Raw genomic sequence first — 22,273 nt, 5'->3', positions numbered from 1 at the left:
CCGATGTTCGTGTGGATTAGATTGTTACATTATTTTTAAAACCTTGTAGTTCAAGTGCTTTTAATGTTTTCTTCAAAAATAACATGTGTTTTTCATACGTTACACATAGCCAATTAATTTATTCGAAACGTAACTAGTCTATAAATTATCTTAACCAGACTGTAACTGCTCAAATACCTACGGCAGGCTACTACATAGTAGGTATACCATAGTATACATTGTATACCACGATGACCTACCTACCTACGTTTATTTTATCGAACACCTTTAACCTATGTACCATTGTCAATTAATTAATAATTAATAATTAATAATACATAATCATGGTTGAACATGCGTTGTAATACTAGTAATACATACCAAGTCTCAGTTCCCTTCCCAATAGTATAAAAGTTATTTGCTCATACGTGGTCGTATATCAACTGAATAATATAATATACTATTATACCTGATTTTATTGTATTTAGTAAATGTTCACCGTTAGTTTTCACTTTAAAAACACTGTCTATACAAATAATAATACTTTGTTATATTTGTTACATTATTATAATATAGTGTTAAAATAATATTAAGATTCTTAATTACATACACCGTATTTGAATAACCATATATCTAAATAATAAATATATGAAATATAATATACCTACCTAGGTATAATGTATAATTATGTATTAAAAAAAAAAAATTACATAGCTTTGTGACGGTATAATATAATATATAATATAATATAATATAATATATGGTCTTTTATAAATTATAATCAAACTTAAATGGAAAACTTATAATAAATTTGACAAGTAGTAGTTTTAGTCTTTTAGAAATATATTGAAACGTGGTACCTTTTACAGAGACACCTCTAATCCTAGTGTACCTAGGTATTTAACACGTTTAGGTAATAGTGGGATACTTATTGGAGGTACTATTGGTCAAAATTGAAGCATGATTGTGTGTTTTTATACAATACTACTTCACAGTTGAAAAATAAATAATATACAATGTTTAAAGATAGAACATAACACGTTTAAAAATGTTGCTTTAGACTTCTATCGGCGAGGAAATGATTCCTCTATTAATATTTAATATATTATTGTAAGACTAAAGAAATAATCATATATAAAAAAACAAATGTACCCAAGAATAAAAACAAAATATTTTATGATTCCTAAATGTGTAGGTAGCCGTGTAGGGACCCTCTATTAATACTTATTAATATAATTATGTAAAACGATTAATTGATAAAAGTGTCGATGCTGAGTTGAATGGGCTTCACAAACTATGGCGTGTTAGAAAGCATTGATAAAAAAAAAGAAAAAGAATTTGGTGTCGCCGCATTGGTGACCTGACTCACCTGCAGTATCATGTTTAAGAAATATAATATCGATTTTGTACATTTAACTGATGTCATCACTGGTCTGCACTGGCCACCCGTTAGGTACCTCTGCGTATGAGTTATAAAATTATGATTATTATTTCATCAATATAGGTACCTACCTGCTTATCTTTTTATTTCCGCAATGCAGAAAAAACAAACCCAGTTTAAATAAATTAGGTACTTAGAAATTCATTACCTACGTTAATGATTATAAGACTTATAACTAGGGTTCGGAAGTTATACAGGATTTGCATATTATTCTGATTATGCTCTCGATTCATAGCAGACCAAGCTAGAAATCTGAGCTATACAATATTGAGTTTTAAAACTAAAAATTAAAAATGCATAGGTAACCAGCATATTTAATCGATTTTAAAGAAATAAGTGCATATTTCTTGGTTTTCGTACTCATATCATGCATATTTAATAATTTCTAAAAAATTGATTTTTTTCTTTCTTTAACTATGAATTTTAAATAATTTTACGTAACAATGTATAAATGATAATGTGGTTCGAAGTAACAACTTATCAGGTATTATAAAACATGTTATATTTATTTCGTATTTAATTTCACAATTAATTAAAATATACATTTTTTAACTGTTTGCTCAGTTCAATAAAATTATGCCAATCGTCTACGTGTCATATTTTGGTAATAAATTATATATAGTATTTTTTTGCATATTTTATAATTTTTTTGTGCATATTTTGCATTTTTTTTGCTCCTATAACCTCCGAACCGTGTACTTGTAAGTATTACGTATGATAATTAAACAAAATCAAAAGTAAGGTAGGATAGCATGTAGTAGTGCTGTTTTGAGAATAGGTACCCATGGAGGGAGGTATTTAATCTTAATTAGCTTTAAACTGTGTTTTTAACTGTCACTTAGTTTTGGAAAATAAATGAAAATACGAAAAATAAATAGCCATCAGCTTATTAGAGAAGCATTTGGGAGTTTTATAAAAAATTTATATTCAGTTGAGTCTTGGTTACTCGAAGGGGGATATATTTGCTTTGTGGTATACGAGTATGTTATTCGAGACATACCTAACTTGAATTTATGTAAAAATTTTAGGAATAAAAAAAAAATCTGGTTATAAAGTTTTTTTGAGTTATCGAGGTCCAAGTCTTCGTGACTCGACTGCAGTGCGTATACCTGTATTATAGAATCGTGTCTGGAGGATACAAAATGTCAGTGTTTTTTGGCATGCGTTTTGTACCTAACACGCACAACCTATACTTATGGTATAGGTAATATAACAAGAGGTGTTACTCATCTGCACAAAAAAAAGGTATGTAGACGCCCTCAAATCAGAAAAAAGGGCAAGGATAGCAATTATAAACGAAGACCTCACCTCCACTTTTATACTTTTCGAAAGCTGTTCAATCTACACCGCAGGAGTTATAACAATCCTAAGAGCAGTGGAGCTTATACTCGATCATGGGAACTTCTTTGAAAACAATATCACACTTTCAGATTCTCTAAGCACACTACAAAGCCTAAAAACAAAACAAACACAACAGACATAGTAAAGTCCTTCCTAGAAAAAATAATCCAAGCAAAACTCAGAGTTCCAAATATATACCCTTCATCTGGATCCCCGGGCACAGTAATATTGAAGGTAACAAAAAGCAGACGAAAATTCCAAGAAAGCAACAAAATCCTCAGACGTCCAAAAGCTAAACATTACAACATATGCAGATTTGAAAAGCCAAATCAAGGAACGCATGCTTCTTAAACGCAAACGCTCTGGCTTAATCAGAACACTGAACTCAGAAGAGTAAAAAACAAAATCTTCAGCTGACCTAATTTCCCCCCGAATAGAAGGGATAAGATAATCATAAATAGGCTCCTCATGAAAAAGGAAGAAAAATTACTGTGCATTTCTTGTGGAACTGAACTAACAGTCTGCCACATAATCACGGAATGCTACCAATTTATGGATGAACGAAGAAATTCAATCGTACCCGTCGCGTTGGACGGAGCCCTCGGACTGGACGCTACCACCATCGCACGGGTTATTCTTAAATTCTTAAAAAAACCAATCTGTATAATATAATCTAAAAAAATTTGTATACAAATTGTGAATAATGGCCTTTGCTGCTGATGTTAAATATTATTCAATAAAAAAAGGTATATATTGTTTAATTTTAAAAAGAAAATTGTACAATTGACTAAGATTTAAACAAAATTGTATTGATTATTATTATTATTATTATTATTATTTAACTGATTATCATTTAAGAAAGAAATATACTACTTTATTTTAATTATACCAGGTAAATTGGGCGCAATTGAGTGATCGGAAAAAACATACCTTTTTTATTTTGACGGTCTGTATTTAAAACGAATTAATTTTTTTGGTGCAAATGGCCGAGGGGGCGGTGGTAAACTCTACCGATTGTATGGTAAAGTCTCCCGATTTTTAAAACTAGTAAACTCTCCCGGGTAAATATTATGTTTACCTGAAAGAAATGTGTAAACCTTCCCGGGTCAATATTATGTTTACCAGAAAGAAATGTGCAAACTCTCCCGAGTTATTTTAAATGTTATTGCTACTCTATGAATTGGCTACACTGCAGAGATTGTGATTATAATTTTCATTATGAATTGTATTACCGTATTTAATCTGTATTTATCTTGTGTTAACCTGTATTTGTCATTTAAATATTTAATTACCGTTAGAGTATTTTTAATTTAAATATTTAAAACGATATCGACTATAATGGCTCAACCAATTCTAACTGTGTAAAACGAATAATACCCCATGCTCCCCAGCTAGCTTAGTAGTACTGCAGTAGACCCGGGAGAGTTTACATGTTCTCTTCAGGTAGTACTGAACTAGACCCGGGAGAGTTTACATGTTCCCGTCAGGTAGTATTGGACTAAACCCGGGAGAGTTGACCATCGGGAGAGTTTACATGCCATTAAAATCGGGAGAGTTTACAATCGCCCGGCCGAGGATAACGTAAAAAAGGTAGATAGGTACCTATCAATAAGATAATGCGAATAATCAGTAGTTGGGCGCTTAAAATGTTGGAGGATTGTGGGTGGGGGACTGGGGATGGATTGTCTATATTATAAAACCGTGTTCAAAGACAACAACAATATTGCAATGCGAGTGGTGGGCTTCACAGCCGCGTCGTCAGTACGTCGTCTTCATGGCGTCCATAAGGTTCTTGGAGTAGTCCTTGTAGGCGCCGTTGTGCTGGGATGCGGCGGCCGACTGTTGCACGTACGAAGAGTAGTCGCCCGAAATGTCGGCCGTGAGGGGCGCGAAAGCTGCCGCTTGGCCAACCGGACCGACGGCGCCCGTGGCCACGAGGTTACCGGCGCCGAAGCCGCCAAAGCCCCCGAAGTTGGGGTTCCGGCAGAACCGCAACATGGTCAATAAGGTGGGCAGAGCCATGACGCCGAGGACCAGCATCTTCTTGATGATCATGACGGCCACCAATATGGGCACCAACAGCGTCTTGATCACCAGAAACTTGAACGTCGCCAGCAATGGGAACAGCAGTGCGTACTTTTTGTGTGGGTGGTGTTTGCCTCGACCTGTAATCAGGTAAACCACTATAAAAAAAAAAAAAATACAAAAAAACTAAACAATACTCCTTAGTTACACCGCCATGGCGATCTTTGTGACAGGTACACGCGAGTGGTTACTGCTGAAGCTGTATAGTTGTCTCATCGGTTTTGTGAGTGGTCGCGGCGGTGTCGTTGCGGAGGGGTTGGCGATCGTGAGACAAATCACACGTAAAGGTATACGTACCTAGGTACCTATGTTCTTATATCGGTCTATGTGTGTGTAGGTATTAGGTACCTATAGCTTATAGTCGGCAAAAGTTTAGGATTGAATACAAATTCATAAAACATAGAAGATAGGTGAATAATATGTATAATATATAAACGCATCCGTTTTTGTACATACATTTTTGTCTTAAAAAATTGTTTGGTAGGTATTATTGGTCATATTAATCAGGGATCGGATTTCAATACATTTGTATATTTTTTTGTTGGAACATCTTACGCGCTGATGCTTTCCAAACTACAAATCACAAATGAGTTTCAAGAACTCCGCGGTATTTTAACCACACATTTTTTGTGGCATTTTTTTTACATTTTAGCGGATTTCATACTAGGCCATTTTTTGTCGTTTTTAATGTATTTTTAAATATTTTGATCTCATTGAAGTGTATAAGTATTACATGTTAGTCATACGTATCTAATATAAATTATTTTCATTTTGAACTTAACATCTGGTAATCCGGTTTTAAATTAGACAAAGCTGACAAGTGACATTTATCTTTATGTCACATTATCCAGTTGATTGCATACAAGTTATATGATACAGTAAACACAATTTTCGTATCGAGCGATTATATTATATCGGTATGGTCGATTCTTGGACGCTTTAAGTCGTATTGCGTATTATGTAGAAGATACTGTAGCTGTATTTCACATGTTAAATATTTTTCAAATATAATTTAATTTTATATTAAATCTAAATCACTCGTAAATTTTATTTTACGTTATAATTTGAGTTCATTTAATTATTAAATTTCAATAAATAATGTATTGTTTGAAAGGACTTTTTCGGTATTTTTAAGGGCATTTATATTCGAGACCTTGTAATAATTTATAACTTATAAACGAACGATTGGTTTTATTAAACAAACGTAAAATTGTAGTATTATGCATTTTCTAATTAGTTATAACTGAAATCTACTGTATAGGAGGTAGATATATCGTGTATATGTATGTTATATATAATATATCTACATATTATTATATGTATAATTGATTCTATAGGGCAGGGGTCAAGAACCTCTTCATAGGAAAGAGCCATTCTTTTAAAAAAGTTACTAAACCATGATGTACTGAGAGCCGCCCAGGAACTAAACAACCTTTTTTTTGTAGTTGTAGTTATAGTATTTTGCCATTTTTTTCACAAATAAAATTTATATTTTACGGGATCGATATATTTATGAATTTTTCAAAGAGTTACAGATTACATGTTAAAGAGCCGCAGGTTCCCGATCTCTGCTATGGGACGATAATTTATACCGATGGGGCATGTTTTTATCTGAGAAAATTAATTACACGATGTTATATCAATAATAATGAAAACATTCGAGGATTGCATCGCATCATAGGTTAACACTCGAAAACAGTTTCGGTTAGGTGCAATGTTCAAGTGTGCTTATATATCAGCGAATGATAGGATGGATGGCCAATTAAAAGTTAAAGTTAGCCAAACAATTTTTACGTGCTTGGATTGACTATTGAGATGTTATCAGCGGTTAAAGGCAAAGAAATATACCTAAGTGTCTAATTGAAGGCAATGTATTGTTACTTGTAATTATTATTATTAACTATAGGTAAATGCATCACAGGTACTATATCTAACCATGGACCCAACCTAACCCGCGGCTTTACGGCTTCATGGCCTGGTGTTTGCTATACAAAAACATTTTTAAAGCATGTTACTATTATTAAATCTTTAGGAATATTTGTGGAGCAAAAAATTGTTACACATTTGAATTTTGAAGATATCATTGAAGAATTTAAATATTTAACTCCGACCATTCACCGTATCGAAATTTAGTTTTCGTATTGCCCGTATAGGTATTAAGTGAAAATGTATGTTCCTTATAAATAAATAATAAATTAATGTTATTGATTATTTTGTTTTTTTTTTATGGTTTTATGGTGAATGTTGATGTTTATATTATTAAAAAACAAGTACAACTTGTTTAAAAAAAATATTGTAAGTGAAGCCATAATAAGAATTTCCAATATTTTGTATAGGAAAGCATATTGGATGATTGCAAAAGTAGTGAAATAGTAAAATTGGAATACACCACCAGCAAGCAATGTCTGCGCACACCTATGAATTCGTGAGTATGTATGTTTTTACTAGATGTGATACTAGTTAGTGGAAGTATAAAGACAACTGAACATAATACAATAAAATACGTGGTAGTTAAACTTTAGTTATTGAAATGGCTTCCGACTAAATAAAACGGCAACAATTACCGCGGTAGCTATAAGTTTTGATTTTCTTATGATTCGTTTGCTGTGAGAACACGTTTTAGTAGTATTGAAAATAGTCTAAAACTTTCTTGTATTATGTATTATATGATATACACGAGGTTTTCAAACTTTTTTTGCGTTTATTATACGCATCAGTTCTGCATTAGAGTGGTAACACGCCAATGGTGTAAGTTCGTACCTATCTATACCGCAGCTTGAGAATTTTTGTAAAAGTTTTGTACTTACGATCTACCCATTTGATTGCACAACCTCTCTGAACTGGTAAGGGCGGTAGCGACTAAATTATGATATTTTATGATGATTAACAGTTATTACATTTCAAACTTCAAAGTTACAATTATTATTACTTATATTATTGTTTTTCAAAAAAAAAAAAGCGGGTAAGTCGTGTATGTCGCTCTGCTGTACAGTAGGTTACAAGTGGGTTACTGTAATGGATGGAATTAAATTTGAATCCAATGATATTATATCATTGTATACGAAAAACGATTCTGAGCGAAGACGGTTTATCTGTCTAGGATATATTATAGATTATTAATAATTTTCAAATCTTAGTTTTAAAAAGAAAATTTTTCATGAATTTCTAATTTGAAATAATTTGCGAATTTTCGTGATTTTTACATATGTTGTCAAAATTCAAACTTTGAATGCTTGTAAAAAAAAAAATTGTGACTACGCATTTATTTTATTTTTCAATTTTTATTGTAAAAATATATTATGAGCCTTGTATTAAATTTTCAAATCTTAGATATAAAAAGAAAATATTTTATGAATTTCTAGCTTAAAATAATTTCTGTATTTTCGTGATTTTTACATAATATGTTGTCAAAACTCAAACTTTGAATGCTTAAAAAAAAAATTGTGATTATGTATTCCTTTTATTTTGCAACTGCTATTGTAAAAATATGTTAGGAGCCTTGTATTAAATTTTCAAATCTTAGAATTAAAAAGGAAAACTTTTATGAATTTCTATCTAAGATAATTTGAATATTGCCGTAATTTTTACGTATTTAGTCAAAATTTGAACTTTAAATGCTTATAAAAAAAAATTGTGCCTACGAATTTTTAATATTTTTTAACTTCTATTATTACAATGTGTTAGAAGCCTTGTATTAAATTTTCAAGCTTTTCTACCGAACAAATAAATTTTTATCGATATTTATAGAAAAAAAAACTAATAAAGTTGAAAAATTAAAATGTCAGTAAAGAGCTCAAAACAAATCTAAATATTTTGAAAATTTTATCAAATATATAACACGCCTAAATAAACATTCAGTCAAAATTTCAAGTATCTGTGGTAATTTGTTTTAGAGTTACACCAAAATAAGGAAATCGCTAAAAGTGAAAATCCAATGTTGTAAAAATTTAAATTTCAAATGCTCATAAAAATTTAATTTGAATTTCAGGTGGAATTTTTATTTGTGATAAAGATTGAAAAACTTGTAAGGAATCTTGTATTAAATTTTTAAATCTTAGATTTAAAAAGAAAATTTTTTATGAATTTCTAGCTTAAAATAATTTGTGAATTTTCGTGATTTTTACGTATTTTGTCAAAATTCAAACTTTGAATGCTTATAAAAAAAAATTGTGACTATGAATTTCTTTTATTTTTCATCTGCTATTGTAACAATATGTTAAGAGCATTGTATTAAATTTTCAAGCTTTTCTGCCTAACAAATAAATTTTTATCGATATTAATTAAAGAAAAACTAATAATGATCGAAAATTTGAAATGCCTATGAATAGTTCAACTTAAGTCGAAATTTTTTGAAAATTGCATGGTGGATAGAATATACTTATATAAACATTAGGTGAAAATTTCATGAATCTATGGTCATTTGTTTTAAAGTTACATCAAAAACCAAAATCGATTTTGTCGAAAAATGAGTGTGCGTAAAATTTCCCGTTTTTCCCTTAATTTTTTGTTTGTTTTTCTCAATTATTTAGAAAAGTATTAAGAATTTTTTACTTTTGACCCCCCCAAAGTACCAAATAGATTCACTTTCTGATCGAACGAGGTACTGAAGTCAAACATTGAAGCATTTTTACTGCCCCAAAACGTGATGACAGACACAAAAAAAAAAAAAAAAAAACACATCATGGTAAAATCAATACATTCATCGCTCCGCTCAGAATCTAAAATAATATTTTTTCGAAAGCGTAAGTAAAAGTGTTTAACAGAGAAAATACATATTTCTTCAGTCCTTAGCGACCAGGGTTCACTAACTCTTGGGAATCGGGGTCATTTTGACAGGTATGTAAACATGTACGATTCATAACGTTTCGTAACTCCGGGACGGATTTTTCCTGAAAGTAGACGCAAAGTGAAGTCGTAGTGAATATTTGCTAAAAATTCAACTGCATATTTAATTAATAGTCGTTTTAAAAACAGTTTATAGGTTAGTGTTACATCACTCGCACGCAGCGGATTGTTGTTCACGCACACAACTCCATGAATTGTACTTATAGATGACATTTATATTTTTTCATTTAAATACAATATGCACCTATAGGTGTAGTTTCTCAGTATTTTTTCAATGCTCACAAGTTTGTTACGGGCTAGTTATGACTTATGGACTATGGTTAACAATATTTTTGAGGCTCGAAGTTTATGAATATTGTGTCAGTATCACAGACTATCAGGGTAAAACCAGTAGTAAGTACCTATACGTGTTACCTATTGATTTTTAGCATCTGTGCCAGTGGCACGATTTGATAACAAGGAGCCCATTAGAACATTTCCAGACGAGAGCCCTTACCTGCTAATACAACAGTCGATTTTATATGACTCAAAAAATCATCGTTTTCTCACATGTCATAGTTGATAATTATTATTATTAGCTATATATATATATATATTTTTATAAAATCTAACATACAGATTAACTATACTTGTTTATACGACAGCAGTCATCAATAATTTTCTTTTTATCCAAATATCCAATTCAGCTGTTACTGAAGATCATATAAGAGATATCTGGAGTCGGGGCTTCTCAAAACCGGAGGGTTCCTGTGAGTTACACACCTAACATTCCTGGTAATAACGTCACTGATTTATGCAGTCCTTGTCGCCCTTAATTTTTTTTTGTTATTTAAGCAGAACCCTCACGAAGCCGGGTCGAAAAAGCGTCTCGTACTGCACGGTCACAAGATTTTTATTTTTATTTATTACAAACAAATCATTTAGTTAACTTTGATTTCTGACATATACCAATATGATTAACTTACAATATATAACTCATGAAACCAACAAACGAGAAGCTGGGGTATCAAATATCATGTCGGAAGCTCACCATCCAGACATCATAAGTCACATGATGACCTTTTTAACTAAAACCATTCTTATAAATAGTTTATAATCTATTCTTGTTTATATAATATGTAAATACTGTATTCTTAAAACTTTTTAATCTTGAACTCCTTGTATGCCAATGGCCGTAGACGCCGAGGCTTATTTATTTAAATAACAATAAAAAATAATATAACTCGTTAAAATGTAGTTTGGTGGCGGGCGGGAGGAAGAGGAGAAAGATATATAGTATCCCATCACACATAGCACGCTGAGAAAATAATAAAGGCCTTAGAGGAAAATTGTGAGATCGAAGTCTTTTACATGCCAGGCCGAAAATGGGTGCAGTATTGGCTTACATTTTAATCAGTAAGTAACTACTATACCTACGCCTGTGTGAGCCAGTCAAATGTTGGTTAGTCAACTCTGACGCAGTACCCTATAGGTACTATGCCTGTTGTGAGTATGTATTGGAATCAGTAAAATATATTCAACTGTGGAGCAGGTCTATTGTACCTATTCGTTCTTGGAGTTAAAATATTAACATAATAACATATGTAATATTATACAGGTGCCTAACATTTTCTTAATCCTAATGATTGGTTTAAGTTCAATAATATAAGCTAGTATATCAATAAGACAATGCAGTAGTTCAGTAAAAAAACAAGACATACTACGAAACATGTCTACTTTTTTGTTGTTCAATTACTATCGTGAGTCCCGAATATTATTATTAACAGTTTTTTTTTGCCGTTTTCGATCCAATAGTAATATTTTATGGTACACCACATCGTTATTTTTGTCGTTTCCGTAGTCTGTATATCTATCCAATATTTTATTTGTAAATGCACAAACCACATCTACATCGTAGTCACGGTGATTATTTTTTTCCAAAACATCTATTCTATTAGAGTAGTTCGACACATAGATAAATTATCATGAAATATCAACAATTAGGTAGGTATATAATTTATAGACGATACCAGTATTTAGTTTTTTGAAAGTGTTTTTAAAATTGCGTTATTACGACTCTCGTGAGATTATACTTGTCATTTGGAGATTAAAATACTTTGTTATATTATTACAATGTTTGTGGTTGGATTTAATTTGTTTGTTATATATATATATATATTTTTTTTTAAGAAATCTAAGGATTAGAATAATTAATGAATTAATGGATTTTGAAAGTCTAGCTCGAATGAAAATCTCTGTTTCCTATTAGTTGTTAATTTTTATCTAAGACATTAGCAGCTAAAATATGTTTAAATTTTAAACAACCACGGTAGGTATACAATAAATATAAATTACACCTAATGGCTATTGTTTTTTTTTGTCGGTTTTAATGATGTCATTAACTTATAAATTGGTTGATTGATTTATATGGCATGAAATAACACTCATCATTTGTTTTATTGGATCTGACAATGAAAAAATAATAATCAACTAACCGATGAAATAAACAACTGGTATTCATATTTTTTTGATGTGATTTACTGCTTTATTAACGGAAATACTCATTACTTATTTTTATATATAGTTACAGGCATTGCAGCATTGTAGTTAATATTAAAATAGCTAATACTCCGATATTCCAACATAGTCTATAACAAAACACCATAACCTATCTAGATTTTGTACGCACACTATATAATCGCGTTCTCGTATGTCAATAGTAGGTTTATTATTATCATAATTTTGTGGTTAATTAATGTGCATCTATTGTGTGTGTACTTATTATGTCTATATAACAATTTAAGTTTTTAGAGCATTAACTTCGTCGCTGATAAAATAAATAGGCGATCAATATAATATATTCTTATTATGGTATTAACGTTTATTTAACCATTTAAAATCACATCTTATAACACTAAAACGAATGCCTTTGAATTTGACGCCTATGATGGAGAACAATCAAACAATTTAATATTTATCATAATATTAACAACACTGTCTCGTAATAGGTATATACATATTTTTACATTAGGTAAGCACTTATATTTTATAATATATCTATATAATATTCTTATTATGGTATTAACGTTTATTTAACCACTTAAAATCACATCTTATAACACTAAAACGAATGCCTTCGAATTTGACGCCTATGATGGAGAACAATCAAACAATTTAATATTTATCATAATATTAACAACACTATCTCGTAATAGGTATACACATATTTTTACATTAGGTAGGCACTTATATTTTATAATGTATTATACTTTAATACAATCACCAATCGGTTCATAATGCATATTGACAAAGTCTCGTGCAGGATAATTAAAACGTTTATCCATACCAGTCTTCCAACTTTTTTCATTGTATATACACTCGTGAATATATGTTAAATAAAATACGAAATATTAATCATTATCGCTGTTTTAGAATTCTTTGACTTTTTTCATGTGAAGCATAATTGCATAAAAAATTTTGTTTCAACTGAAGTAGCATGAATACTGCATAAAGAGGAAAAAAACATTCATTCAAAAATATAAAATGGATATCTACTCACGATCTGTAAAAAAAATTTTTCTCGCAGTGCACACAATGGGAATATAATTTTTTGCAACAACGAAGGAAACATCATAATATAGTTCCGCCTATACGTTTTAATAGAGTATGTTTGTGTGTACCATATTATTGTCCATATATATATATATATAAGTGTGTAAAATACATGCGATTAAATTAAAACGTTATTTTACGTCGCATACGCAGTGTATTTACTTCTATTGTATTTTATAATTATTTTTTGTTTTTAAAAAAAAAGTACAATACTTTTTGTGTGCTAATGTGATTTTTTATTTTTTACACATAAATATGGTCTGGACTCTGGAGTGTGAAATATCGACCAGAGAAATACCCTAAATATATAATATAGGTACTGATCGTTTTGTGAAATGGTAGAAATTTGACAAGAGACAAGACAAAATGTCAAACAAAATATTATGACCTATTATTGGTGTTTTACTATAGCGAACGCCACAATCGTTGTTCTATACTTCTGCGAAATTCGAATCGATTATGTACCTAGTATTTTGAACTTTTTAAAATGTCAAAATATTTCAGATTTCTAACGTTAAGGTAGGTATTTTCTATTTATAGAGGGTCATTATATATTCTTTAGGAATGAGTCACGACAAAATGTCAAAATAGTTATCAATATTTAATGAACATGCGATATGAGAAATTGTCTTGTAATTTGTAGATATTATATTAATAGCCAAAAGATGAAATAAAATATTTCAGAACGCAATATATATTTGGTTATTAAAGTGGAGCCGTGGAAGTAGGAAGTAGGTACTGGCGACGTTGTAGTAATATTGTAGCGTATAGCGTGCAAAAAGTTTTGTATAAAAAAAGTTAAAAGTAATGAAAATTGAAAATATTGCAATTTTTTAAATGTGTATTATTATTGTTAGGCTTTTACCTACGACATGGTATTATATGAACAATATTTCATTTTCAGTTTTTCACAACAAATAACGTAACAATTTATTTATATATATATGTAGATTATTTTCTTTATTTTTTGACATTTTAATTACAGTGGAATAGTGATACTTACAATTGGTCGGAAACAGAAAAAAAATTAGAATTGTTAAAATTGTTATGAACCGACTACTGAGTGCTTGCATGTACATTATATTTATACATAATATACCTTAACCACATCTAAAGTTGAAGTCCTAAATAACCAGAGAAATCTAAATAAAATATAATATTTTTTACTCATAATATAACAATTTGTTGTTTCTAATTTATTTCCTGATCATAGTAATAACTTTGAAGTATTAGAAAATGAAAATAATAAAATAACAATAATAATTGCTACTTTTATCATAAAAAACTGTTTATAGATTTGAGTCAATTGTTTGAAATAATAGTTTGATATTTACAATATACAATCACCAAATAAATATAATAGTTATATTTATATATTCAATACTCTGAGTGACTAACGCAAGTAGAAAGTAATAAGGTTTTAGTAGACTAACACCATTATGTAACCAACTAAAGGCTAAGACATCTTAGACATCTTTCAAAACTTTTTAGGGTTGATTATAATAGTTCATGTTGAAAATACAATGGTGGGACTTAAGACTCTCTAAGTCTTCCAAATATTCGCCTTTAGCTATTTAGGTCTCACAGTCAAATGATTCATGTACTTTACTTGAAATTTTATAAAAGTCAACAGTATTAAACAACGTATACAATATACAAATTGTATACTTATTACCAGGGCCCGGAAGTTCATGCATTTGCATGTTTTTTTTGAACCATTAGATTTATTGCTAAGTGAGCTAGAAATGCATTCCAAGACACTACGAAAAACATATCCAAAAGTTTATAGTGCATATTTAGTGATTTTTTGAATTTTAGAGCATATTTCTTAAGTTTACAACTTTTTAGAGCATATTAATTTATAATTTATAAAGATACAGTATAAAAATTCGTAAATAAATAAATACATTTATATTGAGAGAACTTACTATATATCCTTATATCGTATTTTTCAAATTTCCATTTGACATTAAAAACAATATTTTTCCCCAATTCGTTTTATAATATATTAATATATATATTTATAAATTTTAACTACAGCTAGCTTTATTGGCTTTATCTTATTACGTCGATCGACGAGCGCGCCCATGCCGAATTTAATGTGTTTAACTTGCTCAATATAATATTCTATTATAAAATAACCGCAAGACCGCGGCGCGCGGCGGCCCGATAACAGCTAATGGACAATATTATGTTTATTTTAAATTATTGAATTTAGTCAGTTCAGTTTCAAAAATTATGCTGGGAGAAGAATTGACAGTGGATAATTTACCTGGAGATTTTTCTTGTGATAGTTTACTATATTTTAAATACGCACCAATTTCTTCGGTTGATGCGGAGAGGAGCTTTCCGGTGTACAAAATATGTTGGCAGATAACAGGCGGTCGTTCAAATTTGGGAATTTATCAAAATCGTTGATTGTGAATTGTAATGTGTAAAAATGTATATTAATTAATAAAACAATGTTTTTAATTACCAGTCAAAGAAATTGAATTAAAAATCGTGAGTAGTATCTCATAAATTCATAACTAATGATTTTTTTTCCTCATATTTATAAGTTAAAAAAAAAAATAAGAGCATATTTAAGCGCATATATCAGGATTTTTAAGCGCATAAGTGCATACATATTTCGTTAGTTTTTAGTACATAAACTTCCGGGCCCTAATTATTACATTGAAAATTAAATGATATATGTTTCTCAGAACAAATAGGATTCAGAACTTTAGACGTTAGAATTCTTCAAAATTATAATTTTATTCGACGAGTACGTATTCTATAAAATAGTTAAGAGGACGCTACACCCGCTTTAAAATTAAAATATAATAAAAATTCCCCGAGATGCCTTGGATAATAATTTTGCCTTTAATCTTTATAATAGGTCAATCCACTGAGATTCTAAATTTTAAACTAACGGAGATAAACGTGATCTGCTGAGCGTAAAATTTGGTATGCTACCCACTTGTACGACGGAGGCAACACATGCGGGCGTGGAGTCCTCTTAATACATTTTATAATATAATTATTCATTCCAACCACACTACCAATTCAGTTTATAAAACTTTTTTAGATTCTGAGCGGAGCGAGGAATGTATTGATTTTATCATGATATGTGTTTTTTTTTGTGTTTGTCATCACGTTTTGGGGCAGTAAAAATGGTTCGATTTTCGACTTCAGTACCTTATTTCAGAGAGTGAATCTAGTTGGTACTTTGGGGGTCAAAAGTAAAATATTCTCACAATTTTTTTTATAAGCATTAAAAGTTTGATTTTGATAACATACGTAAAAATCACGAAAATTCGTAAATTGTTTTAAGCTAGAAATTCATAATAATTTTTCTTTTTATATCTAAGATTTGAAAATGTTTAATGATCTATAATATATCCTAGACAGATAAACCATCTCCGCTCAGAATCGTTTTTCGTATACAATGATATAATATCATTGGATTCAAATGTTATTTCATCCATTATACAGTAACTTACTTGTAACCTAACTGTACAGCAGAGTGATATCCACTTTCCCGCTTTTTTATTGTGAATTTATGTCGGGTTAAGTTTTATACAGTTAAACTTAAACAGATGATTTGTTTTTTTTTATAGAACTGTTTGATTTAACACTAATTAAAATACATACGTAGATAGGCGATATGTAATTCAAATAAAAAAACCCGTCTAAAAAAGTATACAATTTCGTTCCGTTGTTTTAAATATCTAGTCGTTGTTTTATTAACTATTAGTTTATTTAAAATTTAAAAAAAATTTGATTTGTAACTAACATTCTTATTTTTAATTTGGAAATCGAAATGTAAAAATGTGTTTTTTTTTTAATTGTAAAAGAATACATTAATATTATAATTTATAATAACTCATTATACATTGAGAATTTAAGAATCAAGTATTATCTAAATTATCATTATCGTTACATCTAGGTAATCAATTTGATATTTATTGTTTATTAATATAATATGTAATAGACTATTATTTTAGGTAAGTCTCTTTTTAGTATCTATATAATATGATAAAAAGTAGGTACAAATTATTTCATGTAATTTTAATATTATGATATTGTTTGTTTTGAAAATGATATTGTTTAAAATTTAATGTAACAAAATTCATTGTACCTATAGCTACCGCTTACTTGTTAATTGTTACAATATTTGTTAGTGTTTTTCTAAAACTTATATAGTTCTAAGCCAAGTAACTTATATTTTACCCGTCCAAATTGTTCATTACATTTATTATTTCAAACCAAATATTGACCTAACGTTGAAATAATAGTAGTAATTATAACCTCAAAATTATCGTAGCTATGTCAAAACATTTGATAAAATAAATCGTATATTTCTATTGTTCCACGTTTACGAGATTATGCCCGTTTTACTGAAAATATATTATTTTAATAAATTTGTAACTATTTCATGATGTTGTAATACGCATATTTTTATGTTTAGCATTTTAGTAAAATAGTAAAAAATATTACACTTTTGGTTAGGCGATTGTGTAAGAAATTACGTGTTTAGCCATGCGTAAAAATCATTGAAGGAATAATATAATGTAACCTACCTATTATATAGGTACTTACTAGTTACTACCGGTTTTCAAATGACAATAATTTATTATTTCTGCCTACCTAAATTGTTACTATAGATACTATAAAATATTCAAAACCGAAAAATTGTGGTTATAAGTATAGGTGATATTTGATTTTTGTAATTTTATGAACATTACTATGAAACCATGAAAATATTATTTTTAAATTTATGTTTTCTTTAAATTTATTCGATGTCAGATAATTGATGAGACTATAATGAATATCATAATGTTTGTATCCGCGATGCTTATATTATAAAGGTTCAAATATACGTTAATTTTAACGTTTGTTTTTAAGTATTGTTATTGTTTGTAAATTATATAAAATATTAATTATACTCACTTTGGTTGACTATTTGGAAAACGTCGTCCTCCTCAACGACTGTGACAGGTGGGAATTTTTTCGACCATTGCGGCAGGGACAACAGAATTCCGTGGTCGGTACTGTAATTGGTCAGTTTTTTAAATGCGTAAACCAATTGATCCCAAAAATTTCCTGCATTCCAGGATCTGCTCTCGTCGATTTCATAACGTTCATCGATATTCATTGTATCGTTATCGAATTTCAGTTTGATAAATCGCATTATCGTTCCACTGTCGTTATTAAATTGCTATGGAAAACATTATTATTTCATTATGTTTATTGTTTATTTGAAAATAGTATATTTAAAAATATATAAAAACGTAGCTTTGCTCATCAGACGATGCACATGGGTAGGTAGCATAACATAATATATACATATATAATAAATTAAATTATATTATTCTACGTATTAAATACTTAAAAAAATTATAATGCACAACACTCGTTAACTCGGTTGATTTTTGTTTTTAAAAAATATGATTTATGTGTGCAACTTTAAGTACTTAATTGGCAATAGTAAATAAATTCATGATATGGGCAGTACATTTTGTATCTACCAACGCACACAAATTAGATTACGCTTTAGCTGCTCCTATCAACATAATGATATATCCATTGTTTATGATAAATGATACCAATAAGGCAATAACTATGTACAATTGATCGATAGGTCCAATGAATTGTTCAATATTTATTATGAAGTTGATAATAATTAATAAGTACCTACCAAGTAAAGTATAGCTAATATAGGTAGGTACTAAATATTTTCATGTTACAATCATATTTATATATGTACGCAATTAAAAATTTCTTGTATATAGTTGGATTTAACTCGTCAATAAATAAATAAATATAGATAACATTACATTTTTGTAAAATACAACTTTTATATTTTTAATTGATTATTCTGAAGCAGAATATTTATATGAAAATTTCGGATGTTGAGCGTGAGTTGTAATAGGTGTGGAGGTACTTATATTTTGCTAAATTTTCACCTACTTAATTTCTCCTTTCATAACTTAGAGGTTAAAACACTTATAAATCAAAAATTATTGATAAATGGATATTTATGTTAAACTATTCTGCTGAAGGATACACAATTAAATGTATTAGATGTCATAAGAATGAATAGAACACTTTAATATGACACCTAATAGAATAAAAAAGAATTTGATTTATTTAAAAAAAAAAGATGTGATAATATTAAAAAGCTAGATCAACAAAAAAGAAATTATTATAGAAGAATTTACTTCAAGATTTATGATTTCTTTTTTGTCATTTGAAAATCACAAAATTTTACTCCAATATTTTAAACTATATTATAGTGTTTTGCGCATAAATCTCTCTTGTTATTTATCGAGGTATTTACAATGTTATATTATATACTCACGTTTGATCCAAAGAAATTCTCCGGGTCTTCAGTGACTTTAGCCAGAGTGTCCAATATCAATTTTCCCACACATTCTTGGGTTAGGTTCGTGTGACGAGGACCACATTGGTCGAGCATGGACAATTGTGAACTTTTGCCAATGACCAACACCACTGTCAGTAATGCGAAGGACAATTTGATCTTCAACATGTTATTATATTATCGCGATGACCGACCGCGGATCGCATCTGCCGAACAACTAATCACCGTCATTAGAAGTGAAGCCCGAAGTTAATCATTTCTAATAGGACAAATAATATCGATTGATTCATTTCTCGTCATCCGTTCGCACCTGCTTCTGTGGGGAAGCGTCATGCGGAAATTTGGGCCGTCTCAAGTCGTCCATGAGAGCAGGTGGAAAATTTTGCACGCATAAGTAGTTGATTTATAAATGATGTCAAACGCAATTAAATGTAATTTTAATACCTAACGTTTTCGGACGAATTATCATAGTAATACCAGGTAGGTATAATACGTATAATATTATAGAGTATTGTTTAAGATACCACTAGAGTCGAAATACTATGGGAGAATAATGTAATTATACATATTTTTTCGTTGATAAAAATTTAAAAGTTTATGTTATGCGGATAAATAACATTTTTTGTATGTGTTAATTTTGTAGTTGTAGTGTTTTAGTATCGGTACGTAAAATCAGCGTTACCAAAAAAGGAACAATGAACGCTTATAAACTCAAATATTATAATATTTTATATTATGGACACATTATATGAAAATATCGTTTATTAAAAGTGAAACAAAATCGTTTCACCGTGGTCAACGTATGGAGAACCTTCATAGTTCGTGAAAAATTGTTTTGCTGAAAATACATTTTAATGTCAAAAAAAAGTTTCAAGCAAAAATCTCGTATTAAATTTTTAATTCCATCAGAAAAGGTCATAATAGTATAGCGTGAAGTTATAGTGTTCAGTTTATTATATGATGCATATCTTTCGGGTACTTGGATTTTTAATTATCTAAGTGTATGGTGATAACTTACTAGCTTTTTGCTTTTAAATATTTAATAATATATTATAATTATGTGCACTTGCAACTGTAAACATTTTATGGTCAGTGAATATTTCAAGAAAAATGCACGTGTAACGCTGCAAACGGCTTAGGGAAGGATAAGTAAAAGGGTTAGGTTATTGTATATTGTAGTAAAAGGGTTTCACAAGACAAAGCACCGTGCTTTTAAATATATACCTAGATAAGTAGGTACTGAACAAACTAAACACGAAGTAAAATGTAAATTTGAGTTTGGGCTTTTAATATTAAAAAAAAAAGACTCAACATTATTGAAAATGAATAAAAATGATCATTCTACAGGTCACAGGTGTACATCCGTAAACCTATCTATATTATTTTGTATTTCAACTGTTAAGTCAAAAATCTATAAACGCTTGCTGTATTGAAATCAGTATAACGGTGCAGATTATTATTTTGTACATTTTATAGTATCTATATAGAGCAAGTCACGAGAAGATACGAAGCGAATTTTTTTTTTATTATGTGCAAGAAAAAATAAATTTATATTGATGGAATTTATTAATTTCAGTGACGAGAGGCTCCTTCCTCACCCATTGACCCTCAGATAAACGGGTTTGAGGTCAACACACAAAGCCAAACGAATATGTAGTAAATCTTTCTATTAATGTATCATTATTCATTAATAACATACCAAACTCAATATGAAAACATTCGTATGTAAATGCCAAGCATATATACATATGTTACCGATTAATAATCATTAACGATACATATTTTTATGTTTTTACTTATGAGGTAAACAAGCATACGAATAAATAAATAAATAAGAGGTAGACGATTTAAAAATAATTTAAATTTATAAAAAAAATTGGAGTGTACCTACCTACTGGGTTTCTATGATATTAAATAAAAGCTATACGACGTCATAAAGAACGAAGAACTACCAATTAAATATCTTAAGTTTATTTGATCGCAATTCATGGCTAATATTATTTATACGGAAAACACCCAGATAATTAATACATTTATAACTATTAGAATATTAGGTATTTAGGAATTTAATACCACATATAAAAGTAAGTTGTATAGGTATTAGGTAATTAATGTACACAACCTATTGCAATAGCTATCGAACGGGAGACTGGCCCGTCGCAGCTACTTAAATGTGTAATTGGTTATTTTTATCAATAAACGATGGGGGCCGGAGGAGAAGTACTGACATCATGGTTCCTCCTCCGGTTCTCGATACTAACGGAAAAGAAAGAGAAAAAAAAGGTAATGTAAAGGTTAATGTAGGTACAGTAAAATGAATATATTTTGTGACAACTTTTTTTAGTTTTATTTGGTTATTTATTTATTCATGTTTAGGATTTGGTTGATAGCTCTAAAGTACTAAATCTAAATGGTCTATGTATAATGTATATGGTATGGATAGCGATACATATTTAAAAAAGTTGTTTCTTCCAATTTTTATTTAATTTATTGATAAAATGTTTTTCATTGGATTCTTAATCTAAGACGGTCGTAATAGTACTTAGTAAGTACTAAGTAAACAGTTCTAGTACATTTATTTAATTTATTCGTATGCTTATACTGTCAACATGTACACACATTTACAC

The 22,273-nt window shown here is 29.5% G+C and overlaps 1 protein-coding gene across 1 annotated transcript; it reads right to left on the bottom strand.

Annotated features, from left to right (window-relative positions):
* Positions 1-508: 508 nt before the first annotated feature.
* On the bottom strand, positions 509-21,375 carry LOC107164410 (uncharacterized). The gene is made up of 3 exons (XM_089221406.1): positions 19,626-21,375; positions 18,215-18,482; positions 509-4,926 (listed from the first exon to the last, which is right to left on the bottom strand). The coding sequence occupies exons 1-3, from the start codon at positions 19,812-19,814 to the stop codon at positions 4,520-4,522; spliced, it is 864 nt and encodes a 287-aa protein (XP_089077532.1). The 5' UTR covers positions 19,815-21,375; the 3' UTR covers positions 509-4,519.
* Between the last annotated feature and the right edge of the window lie 898 nt (positions 21,376-22,273).

The sequence above is a fragment of the Diuraphis noxia genome, unplaced genomic scaffold (assembly GCF_037042655.1).
Source record: "Diuraphis noxia isolate RWA-SAM2 unplaced genomic scaffold, SU_Dnox_SAM2 contig0002, whole genome shotgun sequence".
NCBI lineage: Eukaryota > Metazoa > Arthropoda > Insecta > Hemiptera > Aphididae > Diuraphis > Diuraphis noxia.
Note: the sequence above shows the minus strand (reverse complement) of the source record. Positions and strands in the feature narration are given on the sequence as shown.

What these genes read in the sequence shown, in the direction of transcription:
- LOC107164410 (XM_089221406.1), bottom strand. Translation starts at nt 19,814, where the DNA reads ATGTTGAAGATCAAATTGTCCTTCGCATTACTGACAGTGGTGTTGGTC. An exon ending in AGAATTTCTTTGGATCAAAC is followed by an intron (nt 18,483 to 19,625) that starts GTGAGTATATAA and finishes TGTTTTCCATAG; the next exon opens with CAATTTAATAACGACAGTGG. An exon ending in TTTCCAAATAGTCAACCAAA is followed by an intron (nt 4,927 to 18,214) that starts GTGAGTATAATT and finishes ACCTGATTACAG; the next exon opens with GTCGAGGCAAACACCACCCA.